Source organism: Macaca fascicularis, chromosome 6, assembly GCF_037993035.2.
Source record: "Macaca fascicularis isolate 582-1 chromosome 6, T2T-MFA8v1.1".
Taxonomy (NCBI): domain Eukaryota; kingdom Metazoa; phylum Chordata; class Mammalia; order Primates; family Cercopithecidae; genus Macaca; species Macaca fascicularis.
In genome coordinates this window covers 35,980,452-35,998,432 of record NC_088380.1, presented here as the reverse complement: position 1 = coordinate 35,998,432, position 17,981 = coordinate 35,980,452, and the positions used below count along the sequence as shown (strand labels likewise).

The window sequence follows — 17,981 nt, the reverse complement described above, 5'->3', positions numbered from 1 at the left end:
GTTCACTATCACGAGAACAGCATGGTAAAGAGTGGCCCCTATGATTCAGTGATCTCCCCTGAGTCTCTCCCACAACATGTGGGAATTCTGGGAGATACAATTCAAGTTGAGATTTGGGTAGGGACAAAACCAAACCATATCAGCAGGTAAACTCGGCAGTTCACATGTGGGGAGTCCAGAGTGGAAAAGAACTAGACTGGGCCTGTTTTGCTGTAGCAAAAGGTGTTTGCTACCTGACCTTACTTAGGAAATGAGAGGTGAGTGCTACACACATCTTCTATGTCCCTCCACATCACTTTCCTTCACTTTGCTTAGTGGCTGGGGAGGCTAATGTATGTAAGCTACTTCAGGAAACTCCCTGGCCGTCCATCTTCTTGGCCAGAGTATTTTTCTGCTCTTGTTTGTGGGGTCACACTGCTTCCCTCTGGGGGAAAGCCACAGCTCCTGTCAGATGGCCCTCTAAGTGCAGAAGTTCTCTTGAGGCCCAAGGATCTACTCCCTTTCTGCACCTCCTCAGCCTAGGGGCCTTAGTGACCCCTAGCTGCCACTTGTTGGAGGGGAGGGAATAATCTAATCCTTGTAGGCTGCCATACTTATTGCCTATACATTTGTAAATAGTCTTTTATTCTACTCTTCTCAAATTATCATGTTTTCCATCAAATCCTGAGTGCTAGAAGATCTACTTGGAGCTGGTGCCATATTTCAATGTTAATTTTGTTTTAAAAAAATTCCTGTTTTTTATTTCTCTCTTGTCCTCTATAGATTTATTTCTTTCAAGGGCTTCAAGTTTTGGAGTTAAGGAATGAATTTAGGTGTTTTTGCCCCACACTCCCCATCACTTACCATATTGTATCATTTTAATTTTATCTCATTGCTAACACCCACTTCTATATCTTGCTTCTATGGTAAGTTTTTTGAACCTACATATATATGTTAATATTAATATATATTAAAGTAGCTTCTGTTTGGCTGAGTGAGGTCAATTACATACCTTCATAATTACATAATTTAGTATTCTCAATTTTAAATATTTTCTGTTCTAATTTCACTCTCAATGCTAATTAATCAATTAGAAATGTATCAAGTTACATACTCTGTACTGTGTTTGTGTTGAATACAGTGAATTATTCCATGTTCCTACCCTCGCCAAAGAGTTTATAATTTAATTGGGAGAGAAGACATACCCCTAGGAAAGCTCAATAATAACAGCAACACCACAATTGCTGCATTTCATAATTGGGTCTCAAATGCCTGGCACAGATGGTCGCTGCTGAGTTCATCAGAGTAAGAGATCATTGGGGACTGGAATGAGGGAGAAGGAGACCTTGTCTTTTAAAAAACTCTTTGCTGTTTAAAAAGTTTTAAAGGAAGGACTATTCTGTGGATTTTCTGAGAATTCATCTGTTAAAGCAACCAAAAATGGTAGATGGCAACCAGGCCTTGCGAGTTGAGCTGGGCGGAGCTTCCAGCGCTACCCTGGGACATCTCCTTGCCTTACACCAGCACACCCATTAACATTCCCAGGTCAGATAGCTGTCTGTTCTTTTATGGGTTTAGTTCGCTTCAAAAATATTCTTCTACTTCTAAAAAGTCAAAGATTAAACTTCTTTTAAAAGCATTATGATGGGGGTATTAAAACATGAATAGAAGGCTAGAAATTTGCTGGATATGTGTTCTGGGGAAGTCATTCTTCCAGGAATCTGCATCTCTGTGTGTTCCTGAGAAGAAAATTGTTCCTCACAGAACCCATTTGTTCCCCTGATTTTAGCACTCAATAGCAGTTCAAAGCATGACTCAGAAACTCAAGTAGGAGAAAGGATGAGATATGGGTCATTGAGTAGTCTCTAAAAAAAATCTCAGCTTTTTGATGGGTAAATATATATTACCTGCTGTAAAAGACCTTCAGGATGTTGCAAATGACAGCATGAATCTTACTACATGCAGGAGAAAGAATGAATTCTACCAGCTTGATTCTAAATGGCCATACCTCAGGAACTGGTTCATTCACATAGACCCATTCTTCTGATCCTGGCTTAGGTGGCTGCGGCACTATTGCAACAGGTGATGTGTCTGTAGAGTCAGCAGGTGATTTCTTTACTGGTACTTTTCCTCCTGATGATTTTCCTTTAGGAGAACCTTAAACATGCGTATCAAATTATTCCAATACAAGTAAATGAATGGGACAGAATTCTGGTGGAGGAATACATCTATAATTGCCATGGACTTCAGGTGATTCATTAACTACTTTTTAAGGTTTTCTGAGGAGTCTTACAAAAAATTCTTATTCTCCACAGCCCCCAAATTAACCAATAATATTAATAATAGTAAATGTCTTAAAGCAATCCAACCTATCTAAGTGGCTAATATATTTGATATTTTATTTTCATCTCTGTTCTTGCTTTCATAATGAACATGTGACTTTTATAAAGTTTAGACTCTAGAACAAAGTGTATTTCACTTACTATTTCAAAAACTGGCAAATTAAACTCTCCACGCTGAATGAGAAAGAAGGTAGCTAGAACATGAGTGGTGCTCTTGTTATCCCTTGGAGACCAGGTAAGAGGGCAGAGAGAAAGGAGGATATTAAAAGAGTCAGCTGGAGTAGGTGAGGGATGCAGGGGAGGAGAAGAGGAGCTATTGTAGCCCCTGAACATTCTCTGCACATGACACAGGGTTTCTGTGGGGAAACTATATTTCTTGCTACAGTTATGGAGTAAAGATGAAGGTAGTTGCTATGCCATAAGCCTGGCAGAATCAAGGCATGAGAGAAAGAGAAAGGAAAAGAAAGGGAAGGTAAGGAAGGGGAGGCGAGGGGAGGAAAGCGAGGGATGCTTGGGAAGAAAACAAGAAAGAGAAGGTCTAATTTTCAATTCAGAATCTGAAAAGGACATTCACTTCACTTTCCTTGATGACATAAAGAGGGGAATCTAGATCTGTTAAGTGGTACCCTATGGTATGAACAACTTTGGTCCTTAACTCAGAGAGCACTAATATTCCCTGAAAAGATCAAGTTATTACAGTTTGGAAATTCACTCCATTTAAAATTCCACTTACCTTTAGATTAATTATTGAAATTTTTAGATGCAGTTTGCAGACACCTGTACAACTAGGAGCACTTTCTTCCTCCAAAATGTATTTCTTTAATGAGTATTATTTAATGATAATGCCGTTTAGAAAAACAAATACATCTTCCACTTTTATGTTAGTTAAAAATAAGTGGATTGTAAGTAGAGGAGAAATTGTTAATTATATCTTGTGGGCAGTTTAGGTGATCTCCACTTATATATTTAAAAACAGTATCTATTATCTGTAGATCTGAAGTTATATCTAAATTATATAAAATTTAGAAAAATTTAAGAAAGTCTTTGTTTAGGCAGTAACTGACAATTTTCACAATTTGCTATATTTTTCTATATAATGATTTTCCCTTGACCTGAATCTCTGGTGAAGTACAAATGATAACTCTATGACCAATTTAAAATGAATTTCTCTAAATAAAATTCCTAAGAAGAAGAATTTTGTAATGATAAATTAGAGACTGGAATGAGTTTCTTTTTCTTTTCTTAAACATCATGATCATCCATTGAAAACAGAGAGAGTCAGGGAATATTTCTGGACTACTGTGCTTTGATTCTATACAACTTTTGTGTAACTTTTAACAATGAAAATGCTGAAGGGCAAAATATTTGAACAAATAAAAATGTATCTATGCGTTAGTGAATATTCACTTTTGAACAACATCTTTATCAGCATCTTAAATGTAACAAGCAGCATTACTTTTTAAGTATCCTCCATGCAACCATATGAAGGCTTCATTTTCTAATAAGATGTTTGCTTTTACTTGTAGAGCTGGATCATTGAGTCCTCAGTATAACTATTCCTCATGCTCATGGATGAAAGGTTTGGAAAATAATCTATGGATTAGCATATGGTAAAGGTACATATTACCAATTTTTTTGTTGTAAGAACCTGGTAGTATCACACAGAAACCCATGGCACTACAATGAGTATAAATAAAAATAAAATGCAGTAAAAAGAGAAATTCAATTTTAGAACACTGGATTTTAAAAATCAATGTTATAAATAAAGAAACAAAGACAAAGTGACAGATCAGTAGGTTTGAGCAAAGAGATAATAATAGGAACTCAGTGAAGGTCTGAGTAATTAAAAGTCAAGAGCTGGAACCAAAATTTACAACTAAGAAAGTAAATAGTTAATTCTAAGATAAGAGGATCAATTGATGAGAGGGCATTAGGAAAAGCAAACACTTTCAAATTAAATTGGCCTTCCTCAGGGAGGTAAAAGGATTGGGAGGTGAGAATTGTAGGAGGGAGGAAAAGATAGGGAAAGTCCGCTTTATGTGTTTTTTTTTTGTTGTTGTTTTCTTTTAAGAAAGGCATTATTTTTACTTTTCTGTTGCAAAATATGTCCTCTAGGACTTAATTTAATTAACAGCTTCACTAGATAGAAACCAGATCAATTAACAGTGATGGCTTTCTTATTGCCTTTGGGGTCAACCATGTTCAGCAAAAACTATCTTTTTGTTAACAGTGCTAATGGCTGCCTGGGCTGCCAACAATGGCAATCAAAGTGGAGATTTAGAGTGTATTAGATAAGATGAAAATTTTAGCTCAGAAATGGACCAGACTGAAGCAACATGACCAGGAAGAGAAGAGGTCCAGTGTTGAGCAAGGAGCCAGAGACTGAGCATGTGTTCTCAGAACTCACTGCTGAAAAACTATTCTGAAAAAGCTCATGGAGGGAAAGCTTTCTCTGCTTACTGTCCTAAAATTTATGCTGTTACTCTATGTAGAGCTGGAGATACAGAATGTGGACGACTATAAAGTAATGAGACTGGTTATCTGGGGTTGCTTATAAAACCTAATTTTAGCATCTTTATAATCAATGACAAGAGGGAACTCTCCAGGTCAGCTTTGCAAAGGATTCCCCCTTCTGCCCACTGTCTTTAGTAACTTGGTCTGGGGCCAATAATAATAGTCCATATTTATTTACAGTTTATTCTGGGCCAGACCCTGTACTATTTACTTTTTTGCACATTTACTTATTCTTTATAATAGCCACATGAGTAGATACTCCTATTACTCCATTTCACAGATGAGGAAATTGAGGCATATTAAGGTACAGTAACTTGCCAGAGGTAACCCATATATGGTAAATGGCAGAGCTAGAATTTCAGTTTAGGCAGGGTGGCTGTAGACTCGATGCTTTTGATTGTCATACCTCATTGCCTTTTAGTGGCTATTGATGTATTTCATATTGATAAATGTTCTTTTGATTCATACTTAGAAGTCTGCAAACTCACAAAAGTTCTTATACTACTATTTACTTGGCTCGTTGATTTTAAGATGATTTTATTTATTTTGCATACCAATTTTCTTTTTGGTAAATTTCTGGTAAAAATTTTTAAACTACAGTCTGATAAACAGATTCATTAAAAGACTCGTACTTAAGAGCATAAATAGTATTTATTTAATTTATTTAAACAATTGTAACATTATTGAGGCAAAATCCAGGAAAGTTATGAGCAATTTAGTGTGCAAATTAATGTGGGAGGGTAGATAATATTCTCCAAAGAGTGAAGAAGCTCTTTTTTGTTTTCTCCTCATAGGTTAACAGTTCTTAACAAAACACTTCTTTATTCATTTTGACTGTCAATTTCCTCATCTTTGACATGGTAAAATGATCATTTCTACTTCATAGGTGATTGTGAGAACTTAATGAGATTGTATATGTAAATTATCTTGTGTAGTGCCTGGTGCATAAAAGGTACTCTATAAGAGGTAGTTTGTTATTGTGCTTATAAATTGTATTATAAAAGATGACTATGGTTGAATTTTGCTACCAGAACCATGATCAATCATAAATTGCCAGCTTTTGTATGTGTGGCATCAACCTTCCAATGAAACCCAATGTATTTTGCATTTGCTATAAATCTATGATGACCTTGCATATTGTGCCACTTATTGTCCTCTGTTAAAGGTCTCAGGTGATAAAAATCTATTTTAGAAATTAATCCTGTTAAAACTTAAATGCATCATACTTCCTTCATCATCTTGTTTGTCAGGTTGTTCTGATTAATGAGTCATCACAATAAGCATTGTGTCTTTGAGCTGAATGTGCTAATTTCCTCATTTAAGGGCTTTGGATTTTTATTTGTATTTCAACAGCGTTATTATAAACATGTTTTTTATTGTAATCTAACTTCAATATTTGAAGGAAGAGGTATATTATAAATAATATACCAGAAATCATTGAATGTTTCTGATTTTCCGGTGGCTACAATAGAGCAGTAAGCCTTGGGCTCCAGTAAAGTAGTTCTCAAATGTTAATGATCATCAGAATCCTCTAGTGGGCTTGTTAAAACACAAAACTGCTGGGTGCCACTCCTGGAGTTTCAGATTTAGTATCTATGTTTCTAACAATTTTCCAGGTTATGCAGATGCAGATACTGCTGGTCCCAAAACCATACTTTTAATTTAAGAGTCTCTGCTCTCATAGATGATCTAGTTATTTCAATTTCCTTTCACTTTTGTCTTTTTTCCTCTGTTCTTCCAGATCCTTCAAATTAAGTGGCATTAATGAGACAGCCAGGTGGGAGGGGATCCCTGGACCAGTCTGCTTACTGGGGTGGAGACTTGGGAAGTTCATGCCATCTGTGGTGGGGAGGAGCCTGGTCCCTCTGTTTCCTGTGTGGAATCAGGGATTCAAACTGCCAGGCAGGAGGTGCTCTAGCAGAGGGACTCTGGCCCTGCAATAGTCCCTGTTTCCCCCTTTTTCTGTTTTAACCAAGTAAAACCTTGCTTTACTCACCCTTTAAACCATCTGTGAGCCTAAATTTTCATGGCTGTGGGCAGACAAGAACCCCATCTTTAGCTGAACTAAGGAAAAGTCTTGCAACATTTTTGGCACCCAACGTGGGACTTGAAAAGCAGTGAGTGAAATGGGGACTCAAAACCGCTCACTGTTGCTTCTAAGCCTTTTCATCCTTGGACTTCTGAGGGTGGGGGAAACCAAGCCCCCAACCCCTGTGAATCCCAGGTCTTTTCATGGCCTTTTCATTTTTTTTACTAGATAGATGGATAAACATCAGCTCCCCGATGCTCCCTGCCCCATGTCAGGACTGGGACGCATTCCCAGGGTCCTGACCAGCTGGATGGCTGGTTCCCAGCCACAAGCCACCACAGTCTTCCCCTTCCCCAGCCAAAGGGTTTTACTCCATTGGACAGTAATTGAAAGCATCACCCTGGTGGAGGAACAACTTGCATAAGAGTAAGAGGCTCTTTCCTAGACGTTTTTAAACTGTTTTTTTTTTTTTCCTTTCCTCTTCTCCATCCTGTCAGCAGTTAACCTTTAAAGTTTCCCCCCACCTTTACTAGGCCAGGCCCCTCAACTAATACTGTTCATATTTTCTGTAAAGCTTTAATTCTGAAAAAGGATTTGGGGGGCTAGTCTTGGACTGGGGCTAGTCTTAGGCTGTGGCCAATCTGGTGTGCTTTGCATGTCTGTATGGCTTGTGCTGAAAGCCTCCATCTTGCTTTACATCCTGGGGGCATAACCACTTGGCAAGGCTTTGTTTAGTAATACTGCATTAGGGGATGAGCCCTCTCTGGTTCAATGTCTGCATGTTTTACCATCTCTGTCTCTTAAAGGACCCCACCCAGCAAATGGATTTTCTTCTCCCTGTCTATGTATGTACTGTGTGTGATGTCTGTGAAAAGAGCTCTAATTAATTTGACCTAAAGAAAGACAAGCACTTGGATCAAATACATTTTTTAAGGGAAGTTAAAAGCTGTGGTACCTTTCAGTTCACGTGACTTTAATCTTTAAGAAGTAAAAACAGCCTGAAAGACTATTGGTAAAATCCAGGTCAGATGCAAGGTTTGCTAAGTGTTTTAAGGTTACAAACTGCTTTTTGGGTTTTGAGAACTATTTGTTGACATGTGACTTCACAATTGGTAAGGTCTGGGCACATATGGAACTAACCACACCCTTAAGAAGGCAAACCTTGGCTACACTTAGCACACAATTAAAGCAACTCACCAAGCTTTACCTTAAAGTTAAAATTCATAGGAGTTAATTGAAACTATTAGAAATAGATTTATATGCAAGGTGTGTAAGAACAGTAAAATGTGTTTTTTAGTAAAAGGTTATAAGAAGGCATGGAAATGTAAAACTTTGCCTAGGGTTACAGGATTGTATTGAGTTAAATTAGGAAAAAGCTGAAGGTTCAAAGAAGTGGTACAATAATTGTGGAAAGTAATCTTGCAGAAAAGGTTCTCTATGTGAACATATTGACTAAATTCCAAAAAGGGTATTATATGGTTTTCCTGTAAATTGAGCACTGAAATAAAAGCATAACAAGGTTTTCCTAAGGCATTAATCTGTTCTTTGGTAAAATTTGTAAAGGGATATAAAAGGTTTGTGCTTCTTTAAAATTTCTGAGTCATCATTTTGGCAAAATAAATAGTTTATGGTAATATGGAATTCTATTTAATAATATCAAGTGCTTCACACATATTTAAAAGGCTTCCCAAAATCAAACTTCAGTATCAAAATTATCTTCACTGGCACCTGGCTTTTTGAATACTTCAGAGGGCCCCTGAAGTGTCCAGAAAAGAGAAGTAAACAGGATTGTTTGACAGGTTTAGGTATGTCGGATTGCCAAAATGATGCTCAAGTTTCTTTAGGTTATATCTTGGTAAATAATGCTAATATATGTTCCAAAATTGTATAAAATTTCTAAAATTCTGATGTCTAAGTTTATGCTATCAATCATAATTAAGGTTGTTACATTAAGTTATTGAAAACCATGGAGAAAACCAAACTTCTTTGTCAATCATATTTCTAACTGTAACTACCCTGGACATTTTGCTATCCACAGACAATTGTCCTGTTTTAATCCTTTTCAAAGATGGTTTATAATGAGCTATAGAACTTTAACAGATGCTCTCAAACACAGGTTTCTGATAACTTTGGAGACTGTGACACTGGAATAAAAAAATGTACAGAACTCATGAACAGCTGAAATGTTCATAAATATCAAGTGAAGCAAGAACTAAATGGACTGAACTCAGAAAGCTGAAGCAACCTTTTTGACTTTTGCTTGGAATATTGTTGATCCTTATTTTGTTTCTCAGAGTCAAGGAAACTTATTTTGAGCTATTTATGGCCGTTAATAATTAAGGAATAAGCAAAGTATACTCCTGTGATCAAAATTTGGAGCATGTTTGTTTCTCTCTGCCTGGTTCCTCCAGAATTTAGAACCTATCTGTGAGTATTCTTATGGCAATATAGTTGTTTGCATCAGTGCAATAAAAATCCATTTTTCTTTTACAACAGGACACAATTGGAGAAAGAGGTTATTTCACCAAGGCTTTGACTGGAATGGTATGCTTCCCTTTAAGGAGTAAATCTCTACTTGCAGAGCCAATAAAAGCCAGGAGGGGAAACTGGCCTCATACCTTCATCTATGCAGTCCCTGTACAGGGTTCCTGACCTGTGGTCAGTAAAGAATATCACTTTCTGGCCGGGTGTGGTGGCTCACACTTGTAATCCCAGCACTTTGGAAGGCTGAGATGGGTGGACCATAAGGTCAGTAGTTTGAGACCAGCCTGGCCAATACAGTGAAACCCTGTCTCTATTAAAAATACAAAAATTAGCTGGCTGTGGTGGCATGTGCCTGTAATCTCAGCTACTTGGGAGGCTGACGCAGGAGAATTGCTTGAACTCAGGAGGCAGAGCTTGCAGTGAGCCAAGATTGCACTACTGCATCCCAGCCTAGGTGACAGAGCTAGACTCCATCTCAAAAAAAAAAAAAAAAAAAAAAAAAAAGTCACTATTGCCACTTTCTAACAGGTTCAGGAGCTCCAAGTTTATCTTGGGACCATAAGAGAAGACGGCCACCCACCTCACAGGTATTTGAGGATACAAACCCATGGTTGGGCTTGGCTTTAAAAGGTCTCATGTGAGATTCCTTATGGAACAGACTTCCATCAAAACCAATCCAAAAGGCCTATACAGAAATAATTATTATTGCTGCACTTTATGCAAATAATCAGGCCAAGTATAAGACTAAAATCTATTTTGCAAACCATTCAGTCCTGTGATGACTTTTTAACAAAAATGAGGACAGGAGAGAGATAAATCATGTTTCAAAACTTAAACATTTGTCGTTAAATTCAAAAGTCATTGGTTGTTTTTAAGTTTTCACCTACATTTTAGACTAACCCTGCTTACTCCTGTGAACCAACCAGCAATTTCCGGCTCAAGGTCACAAAGAACAAAAGGGATGAGTAATATAAAAATCTGAATGGATATTCTAGTTCTAAGCAATTATCCTGCAAATCCTGCGAGGTGATGGGAATAAATAGGATGCCCATCACTCGAAGGTTTCCTTTTTGGGAAAGTAAGACCAAGGCAGCTAACCAAACCCAAGCCCCATGCACCCAAATCCTAGCAAGCATATAGCTACTTGTTATCTGGGTGTGTCACAAGACATTTTTTCTTCTTCCTTGTTGGAGGAGGACTCAGTTCCACAGTGTCACCTTAGCATTCGGCTTATGATAAGGAGTCCACGCAACTCCCTGAGGCACATTTTTGTACCAAACTCAATTCCAAGCTTTGGGTCAAAGCCCTAGGAAGGAAAACTGGATCTAGGGAATTCAGGGGCAAATGACAACAGAGGTTAAAAGGCACAGCAAAGCTGAGAGTGGCTGATTCCTGCCGATTAAGTCAACCCCAAGCTTCCTGTTTCATGGATAAAGGTCAAGTTAGTATCCATGACATAAATGATATCTAGGAAACTCCAGGGCTACTGGCAGCAGGTGAGATAAGGCATACATGGGTAAGAGCAGATAATTCCTATTCTCTAGGCCCTCCCTGCTTCATGGGTGCAAGGTGCTTTGGCACTCATGGCGGGACCTGCCAAAATCACTCAGATGCAAGTATGGAAGAGGGAAAGTGGACACGCTTCCCTCTCCCTCATGTACCCTGGTTATTTGCTAGGAAGAGACAGAAACTAGGGATGCCTGCTCCCCACTTTCTAGATGGGTGACCATTCATCTTCATTCTGTATCCCTTTCAAATGCATCCTGACCCTCTGGGACTCCTTGAAAAGGTGTTACTTTTTTCTTTCTCCTCCTCTGCCCTCTCTTCACAGGTAATTGTATCTCCGTACTATGGGACACTCCCCTCAGATGCATCCTACAAACTTGAAAGAGTTTATTTCCCAAGCCTTAAACTAGTTGGCTTAGGATTGGGCTCAGGGGAAGGGAACCCAGAAGCCTGACATGCCAGCAAAAGAGTAGAGTTTTTTTAACCAGCTGGGGTTTGGCCTCCCTCTCCCTGTGCAAACTGGTAAAAGGCCTCAGAATTTTTGAGCTGTCCTTATCCCTCCCCTTGTTTCGTTTTGATACATGTTTTCTAATAACTCCATTTGTCTGCTCTTGCTTTCAGGCCATCAAACTGTAAATAGTCATGCAAGTGGAGCATCTGACGATGGCCCCTTCTGCTGGGAACCTTTAAATAGGCCTCTGAGGGAGCTCTGATTGCCATTTCCCCAAAACAGCGACCCCTGTCAGCAGGAAGCAGTTAAGATGGGTCTTTGTCCTTATCCTTAATCTAACAACAAATAGTTAGATAGATGTACTTCTTTAGAGAGGGGAATGAGACAGCCAGGTAGCAGGGGGTCCCTGGAGAAACTCCAACCAGCCTGCCCACTAAGGTAGAGACTTGGGAAGTTCACACCATTTGTGGTGGGGAGGAGCCTGGCCCCTCCTTTTCCTGTGTGGAAACAGGGATTCAAACTGCCAGGCAGGAAGGGCTCCAGTGGAGGGACTCTGACCTTGCGAGAGTCCCTGTTTCCCTCTTTTTTTTCCCTTTTCACCCAATAAAACCCTGTTTTACTCACCCTTCAAACCGTTTGTGAGCCTAAATTTTCATGGCCATGGGATGGACAAGAACCCCGTCTTTAGGTGAACTAAGGAAAAGTCCTATGACATTAATGCTTATAACATTGATACTAAATTTATTATTTTAAGTGGCTTGGTAGCACCTACAATAATTGACCCTGTAAGACAAATCAGAAGGCAAACACTGGAACAATACTAACACTAATACATGTGGCAAAGCATCGGAACTAAAGATGGCATTATTTCCAAGTGTTTGTTCCAGAGAACTCTGATCCCAACAGATATTCCTCCAAGGGAGAAGAATTCTGCAGCCAGAATGCCCTGGGATCTTACATATGGTGTCTCCTGCTCCCTTTGAAATGCACATTGTTATAGAAAAAAAAATCCTGTAATTAAAAACATTTTAACTTGATGTAACTTGGCATTTTCTGAATTTAGTTGATTATTGAGAACTTTCTTCATTTGGCTCCTAATTGACATCTCTCCTGGGTAAGGCTATATGTTTGAAAAGCCATTGTTTAATGCAGAAACATAATGGAACAGTGGCAAATGGGCTCAAAAGGAGGTGAAATATTTTTTAAGAACACTCTAAATACCATTGTTAATGGCATCTCAGTGTCAAGATTTGGGAGGGAGAAGGGTAGAGATTGATCTACTATGCAGAGAAGGATATAAATGAATCAAAGACATCGACAGCAGGAAATAATAAGTTTGAAGAAAGGAAAAAAATAGATGGTTCCTCAACTAGGAGGCACTTTAAATATAATTGGTATCAAATGGCCTGTGAAATAAACAGATGAACAATTAATGGTGTTCACCTGCAATGGTGTTAATTTGAAATATTAAGAAATAAAATTATTTCTTCCACAGGAAGGACATCCAAAACCACATTATTTATATGTAACATAAAAATGTCTAAATCTTGAGAGTTCACCTATTTCAAATATTATTTAATGCAATAGAATAGTAAAATAAAAGCAAAAAATATTTGGAAGTCTTTGTAGTTAATTTGAGCTAGCTACATGCCTCCAATGTATGTATTTTGCTGTTGAACTTGTGTTTGCTTATGAATTGTTTGGAGTCTGTATGCTTTTATTAAGGACGCTCTTAGAGCATGTGTTAATTATGTCTAATTTGATGCTTTGGTACCTAATATACACAAGTCTTTAATTTCTATTTTCGATGATTCTATAATGATGTTTCATTTGCTTTTTTGATCCTGATGAGAAAAAAGGGATGAGTAATGTAAAATATGAAAATTATTCTATTAGTAAACAAGTGAGAGCTGAGCATAAATTATAGTCCTTAAAATTTTAACTAAAACTTTTATCTCAGTGTTAACTCACCAGTTAGCTCTAGTTATATAAACCCATCATATTATATAATTAGAGAAAGGTGAGATTCTCTGTGAGAATCATGGTTATATATATTTAAATGTCCAAACGTCTATTTTAGCATGTTGTATTTTGAACATTACACACTCTTGGATTGCAACAGCACTGGCAATTTGTGATGAACAATTTTAAAAAGACACATACTTCATGACAATGCCACTTGAATGAACCTGGAAGAAGTAAATTGCATGCATCCATAACTGCGTTTCAATCTTTAGTTAATTGGTTGCTACAGCAGCTTCAGTATGAATCCAACTGATAAGTATTTTAGAGCCTGGGATTTTCTTTCACCAACTATCAATTACTTTAGAAATTATATCCCCCTATTTCACAGAAATAAAGTAAAATAGAAAAAAGAACATAAAGGAAACTAGGGTCAGGAAAAATATAACTTAAAGTAGAAGTTCAAAATCAGGAGAGGAATCAGAAGGCACACATGGAGATCTAGGTCTTTGCATAGATACTAAACCTGAGCCATGAGTTTTTTTCTGAACTTCCACTCAGCCAAAACACAAAGGAAAATGCTCTCATTTAGAGGTGCCCATTATCTAGTCACCCAGAGGAAGAGGCATTTTCCTGTCCCTTGATTCTGAACAAAATTTATCACCTAGGATTTCATACAGGGGCCAGTGAATGACGTAGTGGGCATAATATTCCTTCAGAAAATATAATACCAGGTTATTATTGGTATAATAAAAGTTTCACCCCCACTGCTATGTTAAGTTGTGGAGGACTTTTTTTTTTTTTTTTTTTACTGGAAGTTTTATTTCATTTCAATGGACATTAAAGTTGGCCTACTAAATTAGAAAACTAAGGAAAGTCATGCATGAGTTTTGAGTGAAAACATGGTCTTCAGAAAAACTGTTCTTAACAAAATTCTTTACAATAAATAACTCTATAAAAACTTAAAATTGGTCTGGTGTGATGGCTCAGGCCTGTAATCCCAGCACTTTGGAAGGCTGAGGCAGGGAGACTGCTTGAGCCCAGGAGTTTGAGACCAGCTTGGGCAACATGCTGACATCCCATCTCTACAAAAAAATTATAAAAATTAGCCAGGCTTGGTGGCATATGCCTGTTGTCCCAGCTACTCAGGAGGCTGGGATGGGAGGATTGCTTGATCCTAGGAGGTGAAGGCTGCAATGAGCCATGATCACACCACTGCACTCCAGCCTGGGCAACAGAATGAGACCCTGTTTCAAAACAAGAAACAACAACTTAAAATCAAATATTATTGTTTCATAATCAAACATTATGCAGAAGAAGAACTTTGCAAGCCTGATATTTTAGAGACAGTGTCGCATGGATAAAGCCATAGGCATTTACAATTAACTGAAAAAGGCAAGCAATGCAATGCCACCAGATTAAGTGTAAGATACCTGGGCAGTAGGGAAGCAGTCAAGGACAATAAATAAATAAATAAATAAATAAATAAATAAATAAATACATAAAAATAAACCCAAAGGACAAACCAACCTAACCTAAAAACAAGCTGAACTTAATAGCTTGCATTTCAGAACTGAGGCCATGGAACTGTAATACTGAGAAAAGAAATACAAAGTAAATACCAAATACGAATGTCAGGTCAGAATAATTTTCAATAAAACAACATCAACAAAAATAACTTGTTAACGCTCAGATAGATAACTTAAAAGTACCTGACTGTTAAAAAAATTGTTACAGAGTACACATCCAAATACCCTAAAAAGGTCACCAGCTCTCATAAATAGGCTTTTAAAAGTTTACTTATTGAGGGTATATGCATGACATACATTTTCCAGGGAATTTATGATTCTTTAAAAAAGCAGGGAGTGGGGTTGAGGGTGGGGAAAATAACTCAAAGTTCTCTAAAATATTTGCAAGGTTCTCTTTACTCTTTGATGGTTGAAGAATTTTCTGAAGAAACTCAAACAAGTAATAAGAATTAAAATCCATTGCATGAAATACGAATTAGAACAAAGTAAAATCATTAAAATCCTTTGCCAGTATGTAGTTACACCAAGAAGTTACATCAAGCTGTAAACATTTGTTAATTCAAATTCATGTATATAATATATATATTTATATATGTAAATATATATATATATATATATATATATATATATATATACACACTCTTTTTTTTTTGAGATGGAGTCTCTCTCTGTCACCCAGGCTGGAGTGCAGTGGTGCAGTCTTGACTCACTGCAACCTCTGTGTCTCCCAGATTCAAGGGATTCTCCTGCCTCAGCCTCCCGAGTAGCTGGGACTACAGGTGCGCGCCACCACGCCCAGCTAATTTTTGTATTTTTTTAGTACAGATGGGGTTTCACCATGTTGGCCAGGATGGTCTCGATCTCCTGACCTCAGGATCTGCCCACCTCAGCCTCCCAAAGTGATGGGATTACAGGCATAAGCCACTGCGCCCAGCCCTAATTCACATTTTTAATTGTTTATAAATTACTGGTTTAAATGATTAACAACAACAACAAAAAATGTAGACAGGTCTCAAAAACTTCAAGAGTTCCACTAAAAATAGATGATAAAGATTAAATGTTCTACTTTACTTAACAGTATTGTACCAAGGTTATTTTCTTAGTTTTGTGAATGTTCTAAGGTAACGTAAGATTTTTATTTTATTTTTTACCAAAGTGCTTATCAGTGAAGGAAATTCAATAAGGGGTCCAAGAAAACTTGTTTCAGTATGTAGCTTTCTGATGGCACAGCTTAGCCCAAGGATAACAGTCAAAATATCTCTGATGAATGGATATTCTGCATATTAGATATTGTCTAAATTATCCTGGCAAGCATCACTTTTCTTAGCAGGGCCTCTGGTAAGTGCCAGGATGCAGAAAGTTTGAGACTATATTCCGCAAGGGCTTATGATTTACAAATGCCTGAGAGAAGTGGTCAATGTATACTACTATACAAATCTAGCTATTTGCACTGAGATAGTTATAAAATGCAGAATTACATGTAATTATATCTATTTTTATCTGCTGTACCTTTTCTTTTGAGTGCGGTTTCACCTTTCTTCCCTTTTCCTTCCTGAAGAGATTCTTGCTTACCATGCGGGGCTTCTAAACAAAATTCAACACACAAAAATCATTGATGATTTACTTCAATAACTTGGGCTATATGATTGTAAGCAAGCTAATGCTATTTCCCATAGGTAAACAGTTACATTTGTGAACTGCATAAAATGGCTCTGGTCTTAACTTTGAGTTAAAATTATCCTGAAGACAGACTATGGGTTGAAACTTCTGGAATGATAGCTCTAATAGCAGCATTATTCTGTCACATTGAGATGTTTAGTCCTAACTTTAATATGAACATTTGGTAGTGGATTTGATCATAAACTCTTTAATGGAACTAGCTGTGGTGTTTTTAAAAGATAATCACAAATCCACTTGAAGCACCTGGCTGTATTTGGATTTATTTCAATTGAATGTGCCTACACAATAAGACAACTGTATCTGTCATAAAAATGATGTCAAAGCCGGGTACAGTGGCATGCACCTGTAGTCCCAGCTATTGATGAGGTTGAGGCTAGAGGATGGCTTGAGCCCAGGAGTTTGAGTATGGCCTGGGCAACATAGTGAGACCCTGTCTCTAAAAATTAAATAAATAAATAAATGAAATAATAAAATAAAATAAAAATGATGGCCAAACACTTTGAAGAAGAGGTAAATAACCACATTGTTTTGATATGCTGCGCCCCGAACTTCTCTTGGTCACACGCTTTGTTGCCTTGTGACTTCTACATTTTTTCATTGACTGTAATTGTGATGCGAAGAATGATGTGAGTATATTTATCTTAAATTCCCTAGGATATAGTTCAGAAACATATTGGAAGGGAGAAATTGGAAAACTGATGATCTGGAGATGTCCCAATTAACGAGTTTGTTCCTTGAAAAATAATTCACTACATTCTGCATTATTTACCAAACAAATTTAATTATTTTCCTCCCTTGGTCCTGGGCTATATTTTTTTCTTCATTTTAAAGGATGAACCAGTATGGCAATTCAAATGCCTGTGAGGGACACAGACTCCCTCTATCCTATTTTTTTTTTTTTTTTGTATTTAGAAGTGATAGTTATAAGAATGTATAAATGCCTAGCAGATCTCACTTACATTTAAATATCATGGACATGACAACCAAGATTCCATAGAAATAAGACAAGTGACTTTGTTAATCTCTCTAAATGAATGTTTAAAAATCCAAATAGTTGACCACTAAATTTGGAAGAAAGAGAGGGGACGACACGGAGGGAGGGAGGGAGGAAGGGAGGGAAGGAAGGAAAAAAGGAAGGAAGGGAGGGAGGGAGGGAGGGAGGGAGGAAAAGAAGGAAAAACCTAAATAGAAGTATAGGTAGTATTATTCTATTATGCCATACTAAGAAGTAATTCTCAATTAAATAGTGACAATTGATACTGCATTTGACAATAGATCCTTCAATGGAACATTAACTATGGAGTTTTTCAAATTTAATCCCACGTATAATGGAAGCAAATATAAAATATGGAACTGAATAAAATATAGAACAATTTTTTTAACAAAATAACTGTTAGGATTCAATGTACTACACCTTCTCTAGCCCTTTAAAATTTTTTTTTTTTTATTTTAGTGAATAATTCCTCTTTTCATCTCAACTTCTGCTGAAGATTGTAATTAGATGT

General features: G+C 37.3%; 1 protein-coding gene across 1 annotated transcript in view; it reads right to left on the bottom strand.

The window, feature by feature from the left end:
• The window catches only part of SPEF2 (sperm flagellar 2), a 189,746-nt gene that overhangs the window by 76,748 nt on the left and 95,017 nt on the right, over positions 1-17,981 (bottom strand). The window contains exons 20-21 of the mRNA XM_005556713.5: positions 16,306-16,380; positions 1,988-2,136 (exon numbers count right to left, since the gene is read on the bottom strand). Coding sequence (XP_005556770.2) covers positions 1,988-2,136; positions 16,306-16,380 — 224 coding nt within the window. The remainder of the gene's footprint in view (positions 1-1,987; positions 2,137-16,305; positions 16,381-17,981) is intronic.